Source organism: Choloepus didactylus, chromosome 1 (assembly GCF_015220235.1).
Source record: "Choloepus didactylus isolate mChoDid1 chromosome 1, mChoDid1.pri, whole genome shotgun sequence".
NCBI lineage: Eukaryota > Metazoa > Chordata > Mammalia > Pilosa > Megalonychidae > Choloepus > Choloepus didactylus.
The window spans coordinates 234,363,829-234,378,434 of record NC_051307.1 but is presented as its reverse complement, the minus strand read 5'-3'; the positions used below and the strand labels follow the sequence as shown (position 1 = coordinate 234,378,434).

Below are 14,606 nucleotides of genomic sequence, written 5' to 3'. Positions count from 1 at the left end.
TCATTTCCCACGTAGAGGGTATGTAGTGAGTTCATTTGCAGAATTTTGCTTAGAGAGAGAGGCCACAACTGAGCAACAAAAAGAGGTTCTCTGGGGGTGACTCTTAGGCATAATTATAAGTGGGCTTAGCTTTGCCTTTACAGAAATAAGTTTCATAAGAGCAAGTCTCAAGGTAGAGGGCTTGGTTTATTAAATTGGGAGTCCCTAATGTTTCAGAGAATATCAGGAGTTATCCTAATGGGGAAGTTTAATATTTTTATATTGTTTCTCTAGTCCCTCAAAGGACTTTGCAAATACTTTTTTATTTTCTGCCCAAAGTACTCTGGAATGTATCCAGGTGTTATATTAACCTGTATATAACAAGATCTCATTCCCTATAATAGGTTCCATGTAATTAGGTTGTTTAAATAAACTGACCAGAAAGGGTATGTTAGATAGTGTATTGAGCAGCATCTTTTAAGCAGAGGTTTCACTATGATGCAGACATGCTGTCCATTCTGTAGGACTGAGTTATAGAAGAAACAGTATTTTTATAATTATAGTTACAAATTCCTCATTACATCAGCAATCTCAATTATTCAATCAATAAAGATTTTTTGAATATCTGTTGAGAACCAGAGAGTATGCTGGGTGCTGTGAATATAGAGATGATAAATTCATTCCTGTTCCCCAAAAAGCTTAGGATATAGGGAAGGTAAGACCACATAATTAAAATACTGTATGTGTCAGTTGTTAGGATAGATAGCAGTAAGTCAGGGGAACCCAAATGAGGAGTATGTGACCCAGCAGGGGAGAGTGTGCATGCAGGGAAGGCCTCTTGGAGGAGGTGATCCTTGAACAATGACATACATTATCATTTACAAAGGGTCAAAGAATGTGACTTATGGAACTGCAGATGGGGCTCTGGGTAAGAGAGATAGTGAGAGATTAGGCTCTGATACTTAGGAATTTTGTTTAACCCTGCAATATGATGGGCATCCCTGAAAAATTTAAGTGGAAAAGTAGTATGATCAGATTGATACTTTATTTTACTTTTTTTTTTAAATAGATACTACGTGTAAGTGGTTCAAGAATTAAAAGATAGTAATATAGCAAGGTGTGTTTTCCACTTACCTAATAACCTTCCCCTCAGGCAAACACTGCATTTGTTTCTTGTATACCCACCCAGAGCTGTGTTCAGCAAACATAAGCAAATACAAAAATATTTGGATACATATCCTTCCTTTACCTCTTTTTCACACAAGTGATAGGACACTATAGCTACTATTGTGTACCTTGCTTTGTTCATTTAATTCTTTATTTTGGTGAGATGTCCATATCAATGTATTGAAAGCTCCCCCCCCCCCCTTTACTGCTTTTGTTTTCATTCTTTTTCTTTTCTTTTCTTTTCTTACAGCTGCTTAATTTTCCATTTTATGGGTGGTCCACAATTTACTGACCCAGTCCACCACTGATGGACATTTAGGTTGTTTCCAGTTGCATTCTTTTACAAGCAAAGCTGTAATAAATTGCTTTGGATGCAGAAGGCTGACATTTCAGAACACTCACCTGTTAGCAAATATAGTAGGGGCTTAAATATTTGTTGAATGAATGATTGAATAGAAGGAGGATGGTTTAGAGAGAGTGGAGCAAGGATAAAGGTGAATGGATGTAAGTGGAGGTAGGGAGACCAGTTAGAAGGCTACTACAATTATCTAAGAAGCTAAAAGAGGGAAGAGAGATTATAGTAATTTATATTTAGGAGATAGATTTAGTGAAACCAAGTGACCTGTGTAATTTTGGGATTAAAGCAAGGGAGTAGTCCAGGATGATTTCTTAGAATAATAGTAATACACTGAACAAATAGTAATACATTTATTACTCAGGTGTCATAGATGTAGATAGCTCTACTCTCGTGGGTAGAATGGAATGCAACTGTATCAGAGAATCTTCTCTCATTTTTCTAACTCTTCTGCTGTTATTGTTAAGCCGTACTCTCTCTTTTTATTCCCACTGGTTCTTTCTCTTTGGCTTTTTTTTTTCTCCTCATTTTGAACCCCTTGTTTTATAGATCAGAGACTTGACAATTCCTAAGCTGCTGAGAAGTCTATGAATTCACTTTTCATCCACATGATTTGAAAGTAAGACATTGTGTCTGCAAAGAGTATATTTCTGACATGTTATGACTGAGAGCTTGCTTTCTTTTTTGAAAATTGTGATATGGATTAATATCTCAATTTCTATTCAATAAAATACACCCTTTTAAAGGGTGCATTCAGTGGTTTTTAGTATATTGACAAAGCTGTGCAGCCTCATCACTATTTAATTCTGGAATGTTTTCATCACCCCAAGAAGGTCCGCATATCCATTAGCAATCACTCTCCATCCCCCTTTCCCATAACCTCTATCAACCAGTAATCTACTTTCTGTCTCTTTGGATTTCTCTATTCCTGATGTATCATGTAAATGGAATCATAAAATATTTGGCCTTTGTCTGGCTTCTTTCACTTAGCATGAGGTTTTCCAGGTTCATCCATGTTGTAGCATGTATCATAACTTCATTCCTTTTTGTGGCAGAATAATATTCTGTTGTGTGGATATAGCACAGTTTGTTTGCCTTTCATCAGTTGGTGGACATTTGGGTTGTTTCCACTTTGGGGCTCTCATGAATAATGCTTTTCTGAACATTTGTGTGCAGGTTTTTGTGTGGACATATTTTCATTTCTCTTGGATACGTACCTGTGATTGGAATGGCTGGGTCATACGGTAACTCGATGTTTAATTGTTTGAAGACCTGGCAGGCAGTTTTCCAAAGTGGCTACACCATTTTGCTTTCCCGCCAGCAAGCACAGGGTTTTGATTTCTCCACATTCTAGCCAACACTTGTTATTATCCATCTTTTTGCTTACAGCCATCCTAGAAGGTGTGAAGGGGCATCTCATTTGGTTTTGATTTCATTTCCTCAATAGCTAATGATATTGATCATATGTTTGTATTTTTTAACTGAAAAATTTCACTGTGATCTTCAGACCATATTGCTCAGTGCTGTTAATACAGCTATGAGCAAGGCAGCCACAGTCCCTGCCCTCTTAGAGTTTAAAGTTCTTCTGGGAAGGTATATAGTAAATAAGTAATTGCAGTTATGGTCTTAATAAGGAATTATACAAGACATGGCCCTTAGTAGAATTTTTAGATTTTCTATTCAGTGATTTGTCTATTATTGTTGGAGACCAAAATTCATTCAGTGGATGTTTAAAGATATATGTGACTATTTTATATTTGCTTTTAAAAATAATTCAAAAGAAGCAAGTGCATATTAAAGGAAAAAATATATACAAATGTATAAAGAAAAAGGTAGTTTATTCTCCCTGCTTCTCTACTCCAACCATTATCAAGCTTGGTGTCTTATCCCACACCTATTTTCATACATGTACAAATTTGCATCATGTAGAGTTTTTTTTTTCAACTTTTAATTTTGAAATAATTTAAACTTACAGGACAGTTACAAAAATAATACAAAGCCCATACAGAGAACTCCAACATACCCCTCACCCAGGTACCCAGATCCACCAACTTTTAACATTTTGCCACATGTGCTATATCATTCTATCTATATCCATCTATTAAATATCCATTCATCCATCCTCTAGCTCTCTCTCTGTGTTTCTCTCTGTTTCTATCATCTGTCCATCCATCATCCATCCTTCTATCCATCCATCCATCCATCTGGCTCTCTTTTTATCTATCTGTTTTCTAATCATTTGAGAGTAGATTGTATACATCATGCTCCTTGAACACTTAATACTTCCATGTAGATTTCCAAAGAACAAAGATATTCATTTGTGAAACCACTTTTAGAACAGTTATCAAGGTCAAGCAATTTAACATTGATTTAAAGCTTATTGTCCTCATTCCAATTTTACATACGTCCCAATAATGTATTTTTGGGCCTTTTCTCTTCTATTATTTGTTCCAGTCTAGGATCATATATTGCATTTAATTGTCATTGTCTCTTTGGTCACTTTTTTTTTTCTAATTGTGGAGACATGTATACAACATAAACTTTTCCGTCTCAACCACTCCCAAGCAGTCCATTCAGTGGGATCAATCGCTTTCATTATCTTGTGCTATGTTCACCACCATCTGTTAACAGAACTGTCTCATCACCCCAGACAGAAACCCTGCATCCTTTATGCATTAAATTCCCATTCCCTCTGCCCCTTGCCCCTGGTAACCTGAACTCTATTTTCTGTTTTTATGAATTTGTATATTCTGTTTCATTTAAGTGGAATCATACAACATATGCTATTTAGATCTGACTTATTCTACCCAAGCTTCATCCTGTTGTATCATGTAGTAAAATCTCATTCCTTTTTAAGGTTGAGTAATATTCCTTTGTGTGTGTGTGTGTGTAGATATAGATATAGATATATATACGTACACCACGTATTGTTTATTCATTTATCTGCTGATGGACAATTGGATTCCTTCTACCTTTTGGCTGTTGTGAACAATGCTGTAATGAACATCAGTGTACAAATATCTGTCAGAGTACCTGCTTTCGGTTCTTTTAGGATTTCTGGGTTCATATGGTAGTTCTGTGTTTAGCTTTTCAAGGAACAGCCAAACTGTTTTTCTTGTGTAGAGTTTTAACTAAATACATTGCTTTGCTAAAGAGTTTTCACTTTATTTTATGACTAGTCATTCAATTTCATTGGGATATGGAGCAACATTACTAATTTTACAGAGATTTCCAAAGGGTGCTGAAGGGTTACAGACTACTCAATGCTTACTGTGTGCCAGGCACTTCACAGAGACTTTTGTTTGTCTGTGACAACTTGATTTCCTTGTGTTTCCCCTTTCGCTGCAGATGGTCCCCATCCCTGCGGGTGTGTTCACAATGGGCACAGATGATCCTCAGATAAAGCAGGATGGGGAAGCACCTGCTAGGAGAGTTGCCATTAATGCCTTTTACATGGATGCCTATGAAGTCAGCAATGCTGAATTTGAGAAGTTTGTGAACTCAACTGGCTATTTGACAGAGGTAATGGGGTTGGGATGGGGAGGGAGAACTTGTTCCTTTCCAGAACTGGTAACGTTTTAACGATAGCTAACATTGATTGACCTCTTTTTACCATGTGCCTGGCACTGTGTGAAATTACATATGTCTTTCATCTGCTTTAATCCTGAAGCAATCCCGTTAGTCAGGTCATTTGCACATAGGAAACAGAGGATTAGAAAACTGATTTTCCCTGAGTTATATGATAATTGGTGATGGACTTGGGATGCAAACCCAGGCAGTGTGAGCTGGGGACCTGTGCTCTTCACCTTTATGTTATATTGTGGTGATGCTTTAACATGCCAGGGAACAAGTGCCACTATTCAGTCAGGTTTCTTGAGATAAGAGATAGCATATAAATTAAGGCTACTTTTCCTTTTCCATAAATTGCAGTTTGGTTGTTCAGAATTGTGTGCTTTATGAATGATAGATACAGAAGTGCAGCTTTGAATTCTTTGTGATTTTACTCCATTGCTTTCACCACTCTAATAAAAATCTCTTCTGAACCAGTTCCAGGCATCATCTTGTGGTCTTTGAATCACAAAGTAAGTTTCCAAGAGTGCATATTTCTCTGAAATGGGAATAGGAAGAGGGGGCTTTCTAGTTTAAGAACATTTCTTTACGTTTCTGAAATATACTGGTTTTGTAGGTTACCTAGTTTCTTTCACCTAAAAAATTTACCATTGCCTTCAGTTTGTGGAGTCCCTGTTTTTATTTCACAGGGATACTCATATCAAATTCCTCAGTAGTCTACTAAATTTGAAGAAGGCTTCTCTTAGATGACAATTACCTCTGAAGATAAAATAGAATAAACAGAATTTAGGAGATCTGTGAACATGGAAGGGAAAAAAATAACATCTTGATTTTTACTAACTTCTAATTGAAATTTAGCATTTCCTTTAGTTATGAATGCAGGCTATAAACCATAACAATAGTAGCAGCAATACCTATGACTTCATCACCAATAGAAATCACAGATATTTTCATATCATCTTACAGGTATCTGGAAATATCATTTGCACCCATCCCCACTTAAAATTATGAAAGTTTTGAAGTCTGCTGCTAGGCCTTATTTAATATATTCTTAAAGAGCATATATATTACTATAGCACAAATTTGTTTTATTAATATTTTGATATAACTAGTTTTCTTTATAATCCATTTTCTCCATTATCCTACTGATTTCATTTCATGCATTTAGACATTTCATTTTGAGAAGGAGGCCCATAAGTTTCACCATACTGCTAAAGGGGTCTAAGGCACAAGAACTCTGACCTTGGACAAAAAAATATACATGTACTTATTATGACACTTCTCGGTTTTGTTCTTCGGTCTCTTCACCTTCATTTTATATCCCACTTCCCTTGCTCACCATGTTCTCACCCTGCTGGTCTTGTTTCTATTCCTTGAAACCTTAATACTGTTTTCCACCTTGGAGACTTGGCCCATATCTGTTGGAATTTCCATCCCCTTCTTCCACCTCATCTACCCCTCTTTCCTCCCCGCCGACTTCATATGCCCCTGTTTTCATGACTGGCTCTTTCTCATTCTTCAGCCATCTCAACTTAAATGTCATCTTCTCAAAGTGGCTTCCCCTGCCCTCTCTGTTGAAAAGAGGCTTTTCTTGATACTCTTTATCTTATTATGTGAAGTAAAATTGTGATTATTCTCTTCCTTTCTTTGTTTCAGTTGCTTTTTGTCTGTGCTCCTGCACATAAGGACTGTAAAGACAGGGATGTCGTCAGTTTCCTGAGGACTTGTACCCCCATCATTTAGCCCAAAGCTATATGCATGGTGTGTTTAGTACCTGTTCTTAGAATGAAGGACTGGGTGTCCTTGGGTGTGGTGGTGCCGCAAGGGAATACTGTGAGACGAGCAAGGGTGAAGAAAAGATGATGAGATCCATTTTGAAACAAGGAGTTTGAGGCGTTGTGAGGCCTGAAATCAATGGTAGGCAGCTGATTTTATCTAATGAGGACAGGACTGGATGTAAAGATTTGAGTGTCATTTGAAGTCCTGATAGTAGTTAAAGCAATGAGAGTGAATGAGGTGGTTTCAGCAGTAGATCGGTGTATCTCAAAGGGCATCTCTCTTTTTTTTTTAAATATTTGTTTTATTGAGATATATTCACATACCACGCAGTCATACAAAACAAATCATACATTCAGTTGTTCACAGTACCATTGCATAGTTGTGCATTCATCACCAAAATCAATCCCTGACACCTTCATTACCACATACACAAAAATAACAAGAATAATAATTAAAGTGAAAAAGAGCAATTAAAGTAAAAAAAGAACACTGGGTGCTTTTGTTTGTTTGTTTGTTTCCTTCCCCCATTTTTCTACTCATCCATCCATAAACTAGACAAAGGGGACTGTGGTCCTTATGGCTTTCCCAATCCCATTGTCACCCCTCATAAGCTACATTTTTATACAATCATTTTCAAGATTCATGGGTTCTGGGTTGTAGTTTGATAGTTTCAGGTATCTACCGCCAGCTACCCCAATTCATTAGATCCTAAAAAGGATTGTCTATATTGTGTGTAAGAGTGCCCACCAGAGTGACCTCTCGGCTCCCTCTGGAATCTCTCTGCCACTGAAGCTTATTTCATTTCCTTTCATTACCCCCTTTTGGTGAAGAAGATGTTCTCCATCCCACAATGCTGGGTCTAGATTCCTCCCTGGAAGTCATATTCCACGTTGCCAGGGGATTCACTCCCTGTGTGTCAGATCCCACATGGGGGGAGGGCAGTGATTTCACCTGCCAAGTTAGCTTAGCTAGAGAGAGAGGGCCACATCTGAGCAACAAAGAGGCATTCAGGAGGAGGCTCTTAGGCACAGTTATAGTGAGACCTAGCTTCTCCTCTGCAGCAACGGTCCTCCCAAGGGCAAGTCCTGTGGTAGAGGGGTCAGCCCATCAAACCACCATTCCCCCATGTTCGCGAGCACACCAGCAACCATTGAGGTGTGGCAAGCCAACATCAAAGGGTATCTCTTGAACCACCTATGATGGAATCAGCAGCTGAGCTTTTGCACAGCTTCACCTCAGCCCTCAGAATCAGAATCTCTGGGGTTGGGGAACAGGAATCTGTAGTTTTAACAAGCTGGCCAGGTGATGTCAACTTCACAGAGGCAGATAGCTACCAGGGTCGAGTAAGAAGAGTAGGGCACCAAGGGCAGAGCTCTAGGGGGCAACAGTGTTTCAGGGTCAGGAATAAGAGACCATATTATTTCAGGGGACAAGTAGGAAGAGTCAGAAATATAGGAAGAAAACCAAGAGTCTAGTCATGGAGATCAAGGGCCCACGGTGGGTGTTTTCAAAAACGAAGTCAAATGTGCCAAACAGATGAGAACTTGAGACACTATCATCAAGTAAAATCATGAAAATATAGATTCCATCTGATGCTTGAATTGTCCACTTGAGGTTTATAAACATAGCTGACACCTTAGTGTTGTATTAGCAAACAGTGCCATTTAATTCTTTTAGGTAGACTGCAGGAACAGAATGAAAGACAGAGTTTATTATGTAATCTCAGATGTAAAGGATACTATTATTTTCCAAAGTCATTTGTAATAACTGGGGAGATGTGTTTCCATCAATAGGAACAGCCATGTTCTCAAAAACTAATTTCTTCTCATCTGCATTCTTATCAACTAAAGGAGTCTTATATGAAAATGATCTCTGTAAGTGATGTTCACCTGTGTTACTAGGCAAGATAGTTGTTTTTAAGTCATTTCTGAATCCTCTGGGAAGGCATAAGAGAAACTTAAATTGGTTTGGACAAGAAGAATCATTTTAGTAGTGTGCAAAGAAAATGGCACCTGTGAAACTTGTTACTGCAAACTTTTCTGGATTTTTATTTCCTATCTTCCTTGTAGGCTGAGAAGTTTGGTGACTCCTTTGTCTTTGAAGGCATGTTGAGTGAGCAAGTGAAGACTGATATCCAGCAGGCAGTAAGTAGTGTTTAAACAGGCTCTCCTGTTTCTCTAGGGATGATTGAAAAGGGGTCGGGTGAACAATTCAAAATACAAGTGCTACCGTCCTCTCCCCTCCAGTGCCCAAGCATTCTCCCCCTCTGGATTTGTCCAGACTATCAGTCCAGGGACCTCATCTTGAGGAAAATGCCGAAAGCCCAGGATGGCATCTGAAGAAGCATTGGGTCTGACTTTACCTTCTGTCTTGTACATTTAAGAAACACATTCGGTTGTTGTGGACACTTAGAGGTTTCTTTCTCCTTATAGCCATTTCTGGAATGGGGGATAAATGGAAATGTTTTTTACTTCTGTTTTTAAAGTCTTAATTTTATCAGATGCTGGTGTGGAGCTAGTGCTTCCTATGTAAACATTCATGAATTCTCATGATCAGAAAAGTGTTGAGGAAAGGGGCCCTTTGCACGGCGTGTTCATAGGAAATTGAGCCAGGGAGGGTGTACCCTCTCTCATAGAGAGGGACCAGGGAATGTGAATTAGATGTATTTTTCTCAGAAATCATGGAAACGAAAGCACCCATGTTTGGGATTCCTGTGCCTACACATTTTAGCAGGTTTGTGTATGTCTTTGTATTTGTTTACATTCATGTGGAGCCTGAGAAAATATGAATAAGGGAAGGAGCAAGGGTTAGCTTTGGGAAGTTGAGGGTTCACAGAACAAAGAGGGCAGAGAATGGGCAGGAGGCAGGAGATAGTGAGAGAGCAAAGGAAACTGGGGTCACCAGACTCAAGGAAGACTGATTAAGATGCAGACATTGAAGATAAAGAAGTCCAATTCTAATCTTCCTTTTTTATACAAGTTCCATTTCAACTCCTGCCTAAACCTCATCTTTGTGTGTTGGCGTCATTCTGTCCTCTTTTGTGAGGAGTGATGCCAGAAAATTAAAAGGTCCTGGCTCATGTTTTCTTTCTCTATAAGCTAATGTAGCAAAACTTGGGAGGGGCAAAGATGAGGTAAAAAAGACTCAATCTCAAACCATTTATAGGAGAATCAGTCCACATTTTTGTATTTTAGAAAGACGTTTTAAAAATGTGATTGAACTTCATCTGAATTTTACAGCTTTCTTTGCTCATTACAAGTTTATATTACACATCTATTATGTAATCTGAGATGCCTTTTTTTTTTTTTTTTGAGACTTTGAGGTCAGATCAGGCTACCGTTGATGAGCCAGCAACTCAGGAAGTGGTTCTTTGTTTTAAGACATGGGGTTCAGATTGAGGGAGGGCATTGGTAGTTATTTTTGCTGTTTGTGCTTTCAGATACAGGGCCGCTTGTCACTTGAGAACCTCCAAACACATTAGGCTTAAAGGCAGAGGCAGATTATTGCTAGGCTCTGAAAGTGCCCTGTTAAGTACGTAGTGAAGTGTGTCTGCTGTTACTAGGACAAGGACAAGCAGCTCTTAATGGATCCTAGAATCGGTCACTTGCTAAACTGCTCATAATGGAAAAGCAAACCTTTTAAGCATGTTTAGAAAAGGTTGGAGTAGAAAAAAAAAGAAATCTGTTGATGATCTGGGAGAGCTAAGCTTTTATTTTTTCATGCCTCCCTTAGGCCTGACTTGCCCTCACGCAACAGACCTTTCGTAAATCAATATTTCTAGAAGCGTAGGACATGAGATGGTTCCTGGGAAAACTTTAAGTTATAAAGGGGGTGATTTTAGGTGGTTGATGGACAAGCAGAAGATAACAATGACTCATGTTGTTAAAAAGTTATTCACATATCTCCCAAGACTTGATTAAGTCAAGAAGGAAGTCTCTTTTGGGGGCCAGCACATCATTAACACCTTCTGATACTTGTTAGTCTCCTTTTTAACAAGGAAAACAGACCTGAGGCCTGTAATTTCCTACAGGCTACAGTGAGTAGGTAGAATTTTTTTTTGCTTTATTAGAGATGTTGTGGGTTTACAGAACAGTCATGCATAAAATACAAGATTCCCATATACCACACTATTATTAGCACCTTGCATTGGTGTGAAACATTTTTTATAACTGATGAAAGCACATTTTTATTTTTGTACTATTGTCTGTAGTCTATGGTTTAACTTAGGATTCACTGTCTTGTGTAGTTCTATGGATTTTTTTTTTTAAATTTTTTTTCTTTTACCATATATTCAATCTAACATTTCCCCTTTTAACTACATTCAGGTATATATTTCAGTGCTGTTAATTATATTCACAATGTTGTGCTACCATCACCCCCATCCAGTACCAAAACATTTCCATCACCCTGTATATTTTAAGCTTAACATTCCCTATCTCTACCCCATCCTGGTAACCTATAGTCTAGATTTTGACTCTGTGACTTTGCTTGTCCTGATTGTTTCAAATCAGTGAGATCATACAATATTTGTCCTTTTGTGTCTGGTTTATTACACTCAACATGGTATCTTTAAGGTTCATCCATGTTATCACATGTATCAGAACTTCATTCCTTTTTATGGCTGAATAATATTCCATTTTATGTATATACCACATTTTGTTTATCCATTCATCATTTGATGGACACTTGGGTTGCCTCTATCTTTGGGCAATTGTGAATAATGCCGCTGTGAACATCCATGTGTAAATATCTGTTTGAGTTCCTACTTACAATTAGGTATATATCTAGTAGTGGGATTGCCAGGTCATATGGTCATTCTATACCGGGCTTTCTGAGGAACCACCGCGCATTCTTCCACAGTGGCTGTGCCATTTTACATTGCTACCAGCAGTGAATGAGTGAGTATTCCTATTTCTTTGCATCCTCTCCAACACTTGTTATTTTCCATTTTTTTAATAGCAGCCAATCTAAAGGGTGTGAAATGGTATCTCATTGTGGTTTTGATTTGCATTTCCCTGATGGCTAATGATGTGGAGCATCTTTTCATGTGTTTCTGGTCATTTGTATATCTTCTTTAATTAGGTCCTTTTCCCATGTTTTAATTGGGTTGTTTGTCTTTTTGTTTTAAGTTGAAGGATTTCTTTTTATATTCTGGGTATTAAACTTTTATAGAATATGTGGTTTCCAAATATTTTCTCACATTGTGTAGGTTGTCATTTTGCTTTTATAATAAAGTCTTTTGAAACACAAATGTTTTAATTTTGATGAAGTCCTGTTTATCTATTTTTTCTTTTGTTGCTTGTGCTTTGGGTGTAAAGTCTGAAAAACCACTAGCTACCACAAAGTTTTGAAGATAATTCTCTATGATTTCTTCTAGGTGTTTGATAGTTCTGGTATATTAAGGTCTTTGATCCATTTTGAGCTTATTTTTATATAAGGCATGACGTAGGGGGTCCTCTTTTTTTTTTTTTCTTTGGCAAAATGGAGATTCAGTTTTCTCAACACCATCTGTTGAAGAGACTGTTCTCTCTCAATTGAGGACTCTTTGCCCCCTTATCAAAAATCAGTTGGCCATAAATGTGAGGGTTGATTTCTGAGCCCTCGAATCAATCCCATGGGTCTGTATGTCTGTCTTTATGCCAGTACCATGCTGTTTTTATTACTGTGGCTTTGTAATGAGTTTTAAGATTGGATAGTGTGTCTTTCAACTGCATTCTTCTTTTTCAAGGTGGTTTTGGCTATTTGGGCCCTCCTTACCTTTCCATATAAATATGATTATTGGCTTTTCCATTTTTGCAAAAAAAAAGTTGGAATTTTGATTGGGATTGCATTGAATCTATAAATTGCTCTGGGTAGAATTGACATCTTAATGATATTTAGTCTTCCAGTCCATGAGCACTTATTTAGGTCTTCTTTGATTTCTTTTAGCAATGTTTTATAGAATTCGTTTATTAGCTTTAGCAGCTAAATTGTAGATTTTTCAGTGTTTTCTGTTTATAACATCATGCCATCTGCAAATAGGGAAAGTTTTACTTCTTCCTTTCCAATTTGGAGGACTTTTATTTATTTATTTATTGATTCCTTAATTGCCCTGGCAAGAACTTCCAGTACAGTGTTGAACAACAGTAGTGACAGTGGGCATCCTTGTCTTGTTCCAGATCTTAGAGGGAAAGCTTTCACTCTTTCCCATAAAGTAGGATGTTTTATGTGGGTTTTTTATATGGCCTTTATCATGTTGAGGAAGTTTCCTTCTGTTCTAGTGTTCTAAGTGTTGTTATCAAGAACAGGTGCTAGATTTTGTCAAATGCCTTTTCTTTGTCAATTGAGATGATCCTGTTTTTTCCCCTTCACTCTGTTAATGTAGTGTATGACATTAATTGATTTTCTTATGTTAAACCATCCTTGCATACCAGGGATAAATCCCACTTGACATAGGTAGAATTTAGTAACACTTTATTTTCACTTACAGTCTATTTATGACAAGTTACACTAGTGATGCAAATTTTTTTTTCTTTTAACCTTTTTATTGTAAAATAAAACAGAAATACAGAAAATCACCCAAAACAAATGTATAGCTTAGTGAACTGTTCTAAGAAGAATATGCTTGTAAACATGATCCAGGTCAGGAAGTAGAATTTTGCTGCCTATTCCAGAAACCAGGTCCATGTGCCACATCCTAAAGTACCCCAACCTCTCCTTAAAGTAGCCATTATCCTGCTTTTTAAGGTTTATTACCCAGCTGTATATTACAAGGCTACCGTATTTTAACTTTGCCCATTTAAAAAATAATTTGTGTCTTTTAAGACTCTTAAACTACAGATTTCCCTTTCTTTCCCCTGTACCTGCTTGCCCCTCTCCCTCACTCTTCCCCCTAACAATTTATCTGTTGAAGTATCCAGGACATTTAACCTATGGATTTTCCCACAGTCTGAATTTTGTTGAATGCACACTCGTGGTGCAGTTCATTTGTTCCTCTGTCCTGTGGATTTCCTATAAATTAGTAACTGGATCCACAGGCTTGATCAGACCCATGTTTCAACCCTATGACAAGACCTTAGATTGTGGTGTGTCCTTTCTTCAGAGGCAGTTGATATCTGCTGCTCCCTCTTTTTGTGATGATAGCAACTCTTACTATTCAGTGCCTAGACCCACTAATTTATTAGGGTTATAAGCTGGTGCTGAGGTAATAGCTGTTTTTCATTTATTAATAGAGATACTTTTATAAAGAGATATGTTTTAGTATTCTGGTTGCTAAAACAATTGGTTGGCTTAAGCAATGGGAATTTATTGGCTCACAGTTTTAAGGCTAGCAGAAGTCCAAAATTGAGGCATTCACAAGGTCATGCTTTCTCCCAGAAGGCTGTAGCATTCTGGGTCTGGCTGCCTGTGATCCTTGGTCCTTGGCTTTTCAGTCACATGGCAGTGCACATGGTGGCATCTTCTTTCTCTTCTGGGTCCCGTTGACTTCCAGCTTTTGGCCACTCCCCATGGTTTCTCTTCCTGCCTTTCACTCTGTTTATAAAGGATTCTAGTAATGCAGATTAATCCCTAATCGGATTCAGTTGTGTGATGGTTAAGTTCGTGTATCAACTTGGCTAGGTTATGGTGTCCAGTTGTTTGGTCAAGGAAGCACTGGCCTGATTGTTACTGTAAGGATATTTCATGGATTTAAATAATCAGTAAGTTGCATGTATGGCTGATTGCATCTACAGTCAACTAAGGAGATTGCCTTATGCAGTGAGAAAAGTCTCATCCA

At 37.8% G+C, this 14,606-nt stretch overlaps 1 protein-coding gene across 2 annotated transcripts in view; it reads left to right on the top strand.

The window, feature by feature from the left end:
* The window catches only part of SUMF1 (sulfatase modifying factor 1), a 127,043-nt gene that overhangs the window by 17,814 nt on the left and 94,623 nt on the right, over positions 1-14,606 (top strand). Inside the window, exons 2-3 of one of the 2 annotated variants that reach the window (XM_037800656.1) lie at positions 4,850-5,023; positions 8,920-8,994. In XM_037800656.1, the coding sequence (XP_037656584.1) occupies positions 4,850-5,023; positions 8,920-8,994 (249 nt within the window). The remainder of the gene's footprint in view (positions 1-4,849; positions 5,024-8,919; positions 8,995-14,606) is intronic. The other variant, XM_037800662.1, reaches the window with a different exon arrangement.